At 37.7% G+C, this 10480-nt stretch overlaps 2 protein-coding genes across 2 annotated transcripts; one reads left to right on the top strand and one right to left on the bottom strand.

The window, feature by feature from the left end:
* LOC101314232 lies at positions 1-1586 on the top strand. The gene is made up of 3 exons (XM_004289749.1): positions 1-162; positions 342-517; positions 731-1586. Exons 1-3 carry the CDS (start codon positions 1-3, stop codon positions 1584-1586), a joined length of 1194 nt encoding a protein of 397 aa, XP_004289797.1.
* A 128-nt stretch (positions 1587-1714) lies between these two features.
* On the bottom strand, positions 1715-7075 carry LOC101314519 (BTB/POZ domain-containing protein NPY2-like). Its single transcript, XM_004289750.1, has 5 exons — positions 6925-7075; positions 5561-6374; positions 4589-4658; positions 2782-3957; positions 1715-2553 (listed from the first exon to the last, which is right to left on the bottom strand). Exons 2-5 carry the CDS (start codon positions 5620-5622, stop codon positions 1996-1998), a joined length of 1866 nt encoding a protein of 621 aa, XP_004289798.1. The 5' UTR covers positions 5623-6374; positions 6925-7075; the 3' UTR covers positions 1715-1995.
* Between the last annotated feature and the right edge of the window lie 3405 nt (positions 7076-10480).

Here is a 10480-nt window from a genome sequence, read left to right on the forward strand (position 1 = left end):
ATGTTAGTGATTAGAGAGTTGGACAAGAACGAGGACACTCAAAAGGTTGAAGAGCTAGAGAGAAGGTGTGAGGCTGGTTCGTGTGGTGAAATGTCACTCTTTACTGATCTTTTGGGTGACCCGATTTGTCGAATCCGAAACTCGCCTTCCTTCCTCATGCTGGTAAGAGCTAGCTCTTAGTATGTTCAATGTCATTTTCGTTTATGTTATTATCCGACACTTTATAGTTGAGAACTTCTACCATACTCGAGAGTATCTCATTTGCGGATTTATGATAAAGTCATATTTGTATAGAATCTGATATTCAGTGCTTAATGAGTTTGTGTTGTGATCATAAGCAGGTGGCTGAAATTGGTCCTGGAAAAGAAATCGTTGGGATCATCAGGGGTTGCATCAAAGTAGTTTCTTGTGGTCAACACCTCAGAAGGCCTAGCAATGAAGATTCTGATCTTAAAATCGAGCCCATTTGCACCAAACTTGCTTACATTCTTGGCCTTAGAGTGTCTCCTTCACACAGGTAATTTACAGTTACCTCTTGGCCTATTTTTTTTGAATCATGAAAGTAGTGCTTAAACTTCCTCCAGTAGTGTTAGTATCCTCTAAGAGGGTGACTGTCTTTAATAGAATGTGTGGCAATATATATAGTAGATTGTAACAAGCTACAAAGTATAGCCTTACTTGGTTAAGATATCATGGCATAGTTTAATGGTTTTCAAATTCTGATATGCAGGAGAAAAGGTATTGCTCTGAAACTTGTTAACAGAATGGAGGAATGGTTTCGAAGAAATGGTGCAGAGTACTCATACATGGCTACTGAGCTGGACAATAAACCTTCACTAAACCTGTTCACCAAAAAATGCAACTACACCAAATTTCGTACCCCTTCAATATTGGTCCAACCGGTCTTTGCTCATCGAGTCAAAACTCACCGCAGACAAATCACCATTATTGAACTCACCCCACCAGAGGCTGAGACCCTCTACCGGCGGCAATTGTCCGCCACCGAGTTTTTTCCTCAGGACATTGATAGAATTGTGCAAAACAAGCACAATGCTGGTACGTTTTTAGCTGTCCCAACCGAGTATTTGTGGACGGGTTTGGACAGGTTTCTATCTGACCCGCCGGAGTCATGGGCTGTTATGAGTGCATGGAACTGTAAGGAGGTGTTCAAGTTGGAGATCAAAGGCGCGTCGCTTGCACGGCGCTTGGCTGCCAAGGCAACACGCATGGTGGACAAGGCATTGCCTTGGCTGAGGATACCCTCGGTGCCTGATGTTTTTACGCCATTTGGGTTGCTTTTCCTGTATGGATTAGGAGGACAAGGCCAACAGGCAGATAAGATGGCAAAGGTGCTTTGTGGCCATGCGCATAACATAGCTAAGGAATTGGGGTGTGGGGTGGTGGTGACTGAAGTGGCTAGCCAAGAACCGTTGAGGTCAGCAATACCGCATTGGAAGCGGCTATCCTGCGCAGAGGATGTGTGGTGCATGAAGAGGCTTGTTGAAGACTATAGTGATGGGTCACTAGGGGACTGGTCGAAATCTCCACCTGGGTTGTCAATTTTTGTTGATCCAAGGGAATTCTAGTTGAAGGAGGCAAATTTTGTACTTTAGAGATGTACAATTTTAGTTCATGATGAATGTAAACTTTTGCAGAAATGTTCACGTGATGCAATTGAACCAGACGTAAATATCCATGAGAAGTAGTCATCCATGTTCGAACCTAATCCATGGTTCTGATTAATAATCTGATAATATGGCATTGCTAGAGAATATTTAACAAAAACACAGTTGGGTCTGACAGCTGGAACTCTAGACATTGGATCACCAGTTACATTCTCTAGGTAACTACTTTCTCACAACCTGTGGATTTTTCTGCAGATGCAACAAAAAGCCCCTCCCAAACTATATGTACTTCACTTTCGCTCAAGTAAATAGACAACTAATATTATGAGGAGAGAAGGGTCCAAAAAATTTCAAACCTACTTTCTGTGTTCTAAGAAACCGAATGCCTCCGATTTCTCGAAGGGGTGGATTTAGCAGCCTCTTCAGGATTTGCAGAACCAAGACTCCCAGATGAATCTGAGCCACTATTCTCGCCTTGTCCCCCTTTGCTTGAAAATAGCTTGGCAAAGACCTTCTTTGAATTGAGCAACCCTCTCATTTTACTAACTGCGGCCTTGTCAACATTGCTTTTACCATCTCCATTCCTCTCACTACTGGCCAATCTTAAGGAAGCTAGCTCTCCTTTCAGGGCCCTAAGCTCCTCAGCGGATGCAACTGCATCCCAATCCTCCTCTGTGTTAGTTGTTGCAGACCTTGAGCTCCCATGAGAACCACTGTTTAAATCTTTCATGCCTTTAGGTAAGTCGGGAGTGCTAGTTCCTGATGAAGCAGCAGCTCTGACTTGCTCAAAAAAGAGTACCTGCACAACTACGCGCAATGGGAGTCTCTCATTTTGCACAGCGTGCATGCAGGCTTCAACTGATAGCTTTTTGCAGTCCATCAGCTTGCAGATCCTCTTTCTCTCACTCTTACTAATCCCTGGGTGCTCCTGCATTAAAGAAGGCCATAATGTGGACAACATATCATTTACCAACACAAATCAGAAGCCTAGACATAAGCGCACTTTGAGAACAGTTGAACTGAACTTGTCTTTGACGAAATTCAAAACAAAACAGCTATCCGAATTGTTCAATAACAAGAAAAGACTTTGCACATCACCATCAAAAGACCACACTAATGTCTATTAGGAAAGAAAAATATATTAGGAGGCTCCTACCTTGAGAAACATGTCAATGGCTCGGTAAAGCCCATCATGTCCAGGGCGAGAGAAACCTGACACCATTTCTGCAAGATCAACAAACCTGGACAAGGGTAGGTTGGCATCCTTTGAAATTTCAGTAAGATACCCATCTATCAGTTTTGCCACCATCAACTTAGAAGCATCTGACAAGATCCCTGGCCTTCTTTCCTCTTGAATCTCATGGCCTTCTTCTAATGATTGAATCTCAGCAGTCTGATCTTTCCTTAGAAACTCTTCTACTATTCTTTTAACTGCATTAACATCATATATAGTAGCTTCTCCTTCTGCTGCTCGTATCAAAAGATCATTCACTGAAGCCTCCTCCAGTTGCTGTCCTATTCTCTTTACCATCTCATCCTTGGTCGTTTCTCCTGAATTCACATATATAGCTGCTTTTAACAATTTGAGCAAGAAACTACAAGAGACGCTGCCTTTCTCTGCAGGCAACAGCCAGACAATTGCATCCACTGTTGATCGATGCTTTGCCATATCTCCACCCTGGATCATACCTTTGCTGAAACCTGGTAACCTTCTGTAAGCATAAGCTTTCAAGGCTTCCCCGATCACTTCACCAGAAAGTACTGCTTTGGTTTTAATACCCATAAGAACACGCTTAAATAAATCAATCTCAAGCTCACATAATTCCTCCACCCACCAATCCTTTGGAACTTGACGGTTTCTGACACCATTCCAATTTGGATCGTTCCCATTTTCCTCTGCAAGTTTCTTCCTGTTATAGGTATAGGACCAGTCAACTTTTGAAACATCAACACATGCCTTGGTAGCTATCGAATCAATGCATTGGCTAACCAACTTCAGGTCCTCAGATACCGGTAGAAGAGACTTTGTAGTCTGGAGAACAATGATCGAATCCTTCCAACTACGGAAAATGCTAGAGTTAAGAAAAACATCAATCTTGTATATGAGATTTCCTTTCTCAATAGACTCGTGCATTCCCAAATACTCAGCCGCACATCGAGACACAACAACATTGTAAGCATTCAGGGTGACAGTCATGCCATAACAGAACTTGGCACATATCTCAAACGCAGCAGGGCCACCAGGAATGTCTGAAATGTGAATTTCCAAAGGTTTTGACTCATTGGTGTTTGCTAACTTCTGTAAGCGGGCACTCTTCGATAGAAGAGGAAACTGCAAACAATAATATAACTCTAATCAGCATACCAGGGCAAATATCTACAGCATATTAACAGCAAACTTTTGAGATGCAACTATGCTCTGAAGAGATAAGTTTCTAACGATATTTCATCAACTGACCTCTCGAGTTTCAAAATTAGCTTAAATTTTTTTTTATATGGATGTGTATATCTATATCTATCTAAACAATCAACTCAAAATATTTCATCAAGTGACAAGGTACTTATCGACAATCAAAGGAGGGTGCTAAACTAATATTTGAATTACTCTTATCACATGGCAAGAACATGTATAGTTTAAACACAAGTTGAGCACATACATATAGCATTTAAGCCTTACACAAATCATGAATTGTTCCGATCAGAAAATTCAATCAACACGCTACCCCATAGTATTTGGTAGCTGAAATATGTGTTATTTGGCTTATTTCTCTAGTTGCTTCAAAATACAAATACTATAACATAATCTTGACTAAGATCGTTCAACTTGAAAATATTAACATGCAGAAAAACTTGGCAGCTGTGATATTACACAGTAAAACCGAATATGTCAAGGACTGAAACAGTTATTGTCAGTCCTGATTCAATATAGCACATATCGTAAGATAGAAGAGACCAATCAATACCTTGTGTAGATGAAACTTTGAATCTCCAACATTAAAGATGATATCCGTTTCCAAATCAGCTGCCACATACCTGTACATATGAAGTTAATTTGCAGTGTTAATAAGGACTCTACATAGTATACCCACTGAATTTCCATGACAACGTACCAATCCTACATAGTTATATGTAGCATCGGCTTTACTATTCCTCATTCAAAGGATTCAATAGCTATGATGCAGCAACATCATTATACTAGAATTCAATTCACTTCCCTCCTATCTTTCATCTCTATAATAATGGGTTTAGAAAGACACTTGGCATTTTTCTATTTGATCCTTTGTATACATTTGGCTCAACTTTATCATGTGTCGCTGTTTTTCTCTATGTTAACTTTGTTCCTTTTCCAGATCACTAGGTACTGCATTACCTAAAGTAAAAGATGGATAATACCTAAGATTCTAAGGGGTTGAATACTTATAAAAATAAAAATAAACAGCGAAAAATAAATAAATCAAATCGAAAGTGTTGTGCTGTCATAGAGAAAATGATAGGCTGAACAAACAGAGTTTATTGATATCTCCCCTCACTTAATTTGAGGGAATGGAAAAAAAAAGAGTGAAAGAGCTTTTTCATTCTCATGGTTCTGATAAAGCATCCCAACTTAATCAGGTCAAATTTAAAACAATCAAAAATGGGAGAAAACAGATGAGACAAAATGAGGGCAGAATTTTAAAGCACAATATTTGAGGAAGAACCAAGGTGACTGCTAAATGGAGTTGCCAAAGTACAAAAAGGCAATATCAATGGCAAGGAGACAAACATTTTACTATCATGAACAGAAAAACCAACCAAAACTGATACAAAGAAATATACAAACAGGCTTACGGAACATGATATGAAATGTATCAGAGAATAGCCAGATAACTAATTCAGATTGATAATCGAGGAAGAAGCAGAGCAGAGTCCAAATAGAAAGCCATAGAAGATCTCACCTAACATTATTGCCATCAGTCTGAAAGGAATCCGGCTTCGATCCAAGTTTCATAAACTTCATCTTGGCAAGCAAAAGATCTGCTTTTTGTTTTCCTTCTGTACTTCCCAAACTAAACTTCCCCACTACTCAAACCTGTCACTGCTTGATCAAATACTTCACACCAAGATCACCAGGCATCCCAAATAAGAACACATCTCGACCAACAAGAAACTGCTGGAAATGGAAAGGAACACACCAGGAGTGGGGACCAGATATGATATCTGAATGCAACCAACTTCCTGGGCTTCAAGAGAGGAAAGAAGACATTACAGAGGGAAGAATATATATATGTATGCAGGGCAGGCTATGACCGAATCTTGACAAGGACTGAATGAGTCTAAGAGATGGAGAGAGAAAGAAATGGGAAAGAGAAGATGTGGTTTGTGCAATTTTTTAAGAAAAGGTTCTCTTGAATGGCAAGAGAGCCAAAGAAGAGGGTGTTTCCTTGGTCGGCGGCAAAGCCCACGGAGTCCGGGTGCACCAAGTCAGCACAGGGAACACAGCCAACAGACTCTCAACACTAAACAATAATCACACACCAGAGACACTCACAAGCACAAATCTGACTCCACCACACTCTCCCACTATTTCTATATCTTTCGCTTCTGATTACTGTGTTTCTTTGTTATCCTTTTTAAAACCTTATTAAAGATTCATGCCACCAAGACCCTCCTTACGCCTTTAAAGCTTCAAGTTCCAAACCCAACATGTACACATCAACCAGATTTATTTTAAACACTTCTTTTATACCGTTGAAGTTTGAAAACCTGCAACTGAAAACAGCATCTCGGTATCAGTTGAAGGAACCACCAAAACGGTAGACAACAAGCATCTCTTTTTATTTGAGCAAAATATGGGAATAAATGAGAGAAAAGATCACAAATTTTAAGTTTAATATAGTTATGGACAACCAAACATCAACTACCAACAAAGAAATCATTACAAAATTGAACTGAAATCTGAGGAATCTACCAGAATATATTGCAGAAAATCTAATAAAATACTGAAGCAAAGATCATATTGTGCTTTTCAGCCCACAAGAATCCTCACATATTGTGCTGCATAAGTGAAAATTTCTAAAACCCCACATGAACAAACTATGCTCATAATATATGGACAACCTCCAAAAGCCACTCTCCGTGTAAAACCCACAAAACCCAAGACCCCATATTCATCAAATCCACAGAGCTATGCAACTATATCACACACTTGCAAGTTGAAATAAAACAAACCCAGTTCCAGATCATAGCAATCAGCCAAAACCCAAATAGTAAAACTGTGCAAGAGACCAAAAAAGACAGAAACTTGCCAAGCACAACTCACCAAAGATTGAAGCTTTAAGCTTGAAGATTCAGAAACAGGCGCAGAGGAAACAGAGCAAACAGTTTCAAAGACCAAAAGAACAAGGCTTTAGACAAAGCATTGAACCCTTCTTTGAGAAGTGAGAACCAAACCCATCCACCACAAAACAAAGTTTCACGAAACTCAGAGAACCCAAAACCCAAAAACACCCATCAGCAAAATGAGCTGTTCAGAGCTTAAAAGGACCAATTTGCTACGAAATGTATGTTTCAGTCATCGACAGAAGTAGAAGTACCACAACCAAGCACTACTGTTTCTACTTTTCCTTTATGGTTTTTGATTTTTTTGTTTTTTTTTTTCTTTCCGTTTTTTCTTTGCCTACTTTAAATTTGGGAGGTGAAAAAGGAAAGTAGAGAGGAGGGGTTCATATTCAGATTTTGGGGAAGCATTAAAAGAGAGAAAGAGAGACACAGTCACAGTAACTCACTCACCACCATGACCACCACCTTGCACAGTAAAGCACGCCAAAACTGACACACTGCTTTCTTTGCTGGGATGCCCCCATAACGCGGAGTCCTCTTATTAAATGATCCACACCACACCACCCTCCCCTCCTAGTTCAACCCACCAAGCCCATGACCCGGATAATCTTTTCACGGAAATAGAAAATACCACAAGGAAATGCAAAATTGAAAAGCTATATATGCTATTTTGCTAATTGTATTTTAGGCCCTTTTTAGTAGGTGTTTTTATCAACTTTCTTAAATTGGTTGATCAAACATAAAAAGAAACTTTTCTCCAAATAGGGGGTATCTATAACCTCAGCATCTAAGTTATAAGGCAACGAAAATAACGTTTTACCTAGAGTCTTAAATGAGATTCACAAATGAATACATTAAGAAATTGAGTGTAGTCTTTTTCAACTTGGTTGGATTCTATTTACTTTTTCTTCATTGAGAAGAAAATGAAAGTTTTTAAATGATGAAATGAAGAGTAAATAACGTGTGGGGTTATCATATGAATTATTAATTGTCATGTCTTACCGATGGAAAATCAAATAAATGAGAAATGAGATTACAATTGTCTGGACGTAAATGATAATTTTTTTCGTATTATCTGGAAGCTAAGGTTAAGGAATGAGATCAAAAATTACAATTGTCTCTGCTATCAAAATTAACAATGGGTGATCACGAATTTCTTGATCATCTGATAAAGAGAACATTTCTAACAATGTTGTTAATGTTCATTGAAAGAAAACACAATATCATTAGCTTCATCATTTAATTTCGGAGTGTTGAAATAAAAAATTGGATCATCTAGAGTAAATACAATTGTAGAAGACAAAGAATATTGGTGACTTGGTGTGATTCGATTTAGAAGTGACAAACCTGATATCAAGATTCAAGAGGAGAAGGAGCGAGATTACAGACCCATAGCAAAAGCAGATGAAAGAGAGATTTGAGGCTGAAGAATTTACCTTCTATTTCATTAGTTTTCACTTTCACCCGAACTGATATGAGATGGGTGGTTGACTGCTCTCACTTCTATTCATTGTGTGATTATCACATTTCTTGTACGCAGGCAGGTGTGGAGATTGGTCTCTTGCATAGAATTAGACACGGTCTTAAATTCTTCTGGATTTTCTACAGATATTTTTCTGGATTTTCTGGATAAACATACATACTTCAGAAATCTGAGTATCACTAAATAGTTATTGATTTACCTTTCAAAGAAAGAGTTATTGATGTCACATTTTAATTATTTGAATACTTACCTTTAAAGTGATAAATTTGGATTTAACATTTATATTACATTGGTTACCTCGTCTATCTAGCTGGGTTCTATATTTCGTCAAACGTACTGCTTTAATTACTTGTAAGAGCATATTTAGCAGTGCTAGCCATTTTTTAGTTAAATTCTAGTCAAATTAGCTAAAATGTCATTTTGGCTAGCCACTTTAGAAATGCAACTGCATCAATACTCTCTGTTTTAGCTAACATGACATCAACATTATTCTTCAAATAAATATTAAATAGTTTAAATATATTTATATATCACGTAAAATATCTTATAAGGAATGTAATAAATTATAACTAGCCTCATCTGAATCATCTCTCTCTCTATATTTAGCTAGCGAGATAGCTAAAAGTTATAATAGTTAAACTTTGGCTAGTTTGATAGAGCTCCGAAAATATCAAAAAAACTAAACACGCTCTCTAAAATAACAAAAAGCTAAAATAGAGAGTCTGCTAAAGTTGCTTTAAGTAAATTATTTGAACTCCCTAAGTTCAACACTGTAACAGAAAATCGAAGTCTAGGTCACTGCATATTATGCAAGAGTTTATTTGTACAAAAATGTCTGTCTAATAGTTGAAGACTTGAAGGCATATAGAGCTTTCATCTTTTGAGGACTTGTTCTGCATGCTAGCCACTTGTATTTACTAGTTTCTTTTCCTCTACTTGAATAGTGTGTTTCAATTTGTATAATTGTCCCCGCAGGTGCTCCCCAAGTTTACAGAAACTATATAAAATGCTTCCATGTGAGCTAAGCTTAAAGGAATCATCTCAGTGCTGCTGCTATGTGTGAAGCAAAAGGGCATATTCATTGAAGCTAAGAGCATGAGCATAAACAACCAGATCTGTTAACAAAGAAAATACCATGTTGAAGCACAATGTCAAACTATTACAATAAGAGACCCACTACGTCTAGGAAAAGGAGGGTTTTTTTTATTTATTTTTTTCTAAATGAGTAATTAATAATACAAAATGATAAACATGTATATATATAGAATGATGATCAAGTAAGAACTTCATTCTCTTAGATAAGGTACGGATTTCTATATTCGACTCGCTTTTTTATCATATTTTATCATTTAGATATACATGACTTGATCATCTCTATAAATTTTCAGTTAAATGGATAATCGTTAAGGCATTCAAAATTATAATTTAGAGTTAAAAGTATATCATCTCTACAAATTTTCAGTTAAATAGATAATCGTTAAGACATTTAAAACTGTGATTTAGAGTTAAAAGAACGTACGGTTCAAGATGAACAGATTCAGTTCATCCATTGATTTAATACATTTTCGATACCTTAAAGATAACCAAATCAGCTGAAAATTTACAAAGATGATCAAGTCATGCATATCTAAATACTGAACGGCTATGATGAGAAAGTATAATCGGAAAGTGGGTCAAATAAGGAAATCTGTACCTTAACTACGGTAAGGAGGTCTATATATACAACAAGCTTCCTCTAAGGGATCCCTTTTTTGGGGTTATATGAGGGATTAAGGATTACACTAACTTTCCGATCACCATTTCCAATCTTAACCGTTCAAATCTTCATATATATAAGTGGATCATTTCTGGAAAGTTACATTTCAATTGGTGTTCGTTGAGGTGCTCAAAACTGCGATTTGCATGAACGGTTCAAATCTGGCAGATTTGAACCGTCTATTGATTTAAGTTAGTTCAAAGCCTTAACGATCACCAATTGGGATGAAAATTTCCAGAAATGATCCACTCATATATATGAAGAGATTGAACGGTTAAGATTGGAAATGGTGATCGG

The sequence above is a fragment of the Fragaria vesca genome, linkage group LG2 (assembly GCF_000184155.1).
Source record: "Fragaria vesca subsp. vesca linkage group LG2, FraVesHawaii_1.0, whole genome shotgun sequence".
Classification (NCBI taxonomy): Eukaryota; Viridiplantae; Streptophyta; class Magnoliopsida; order Rosales; family Rosaceae; genus Fragaria; species Fragaria vesca.

Bases quoted from the DNA above. Each gene is read 5' to 3' on its own strand.
- LOC101314232 (XM_004289749.1), top strand. From the start codon at position 1: ATGTTAGTGATTAGAGAGTTGGACAAGAACGAGGACACTCAAAAGGTT. The intron at 163-341 runs GTAAGAGCTAGC...GATCATAAGCAG, and splicing joins CGCCTTCCTTCCTCATGCTG to GTGGCTGAAATTGGTCCTGG. The intron at 518-730 runs GTAATTTACAGT...TCTGATATGCAG, and splicing joins AGAGTGTCTCCTTCACACAG to GAGAAAAGGTATTGCTCTGA.
- LOC101314519 (XM_004289750.1), bottom strand. From the start codon at position 5,622: ATGAAGTTTATGAAACTTGGATCGAAGCCGGATTCCTTTCAGACTGAT. The intron at 4,659-5,560 runs GTGAGATCTTCT...TCATATGTACAG, and splicing joins ACTGATGGCAATAATGTTAG to GTATGTGGCAGCTGATTTGG. The intron at 2,554-2,781 runs GTAGGAGCCTCC...TCTTTAATGCAG, and splicing joins CCATTGACATGTTTCTCAAG to GAGCACCCAGGGATTAGTAA.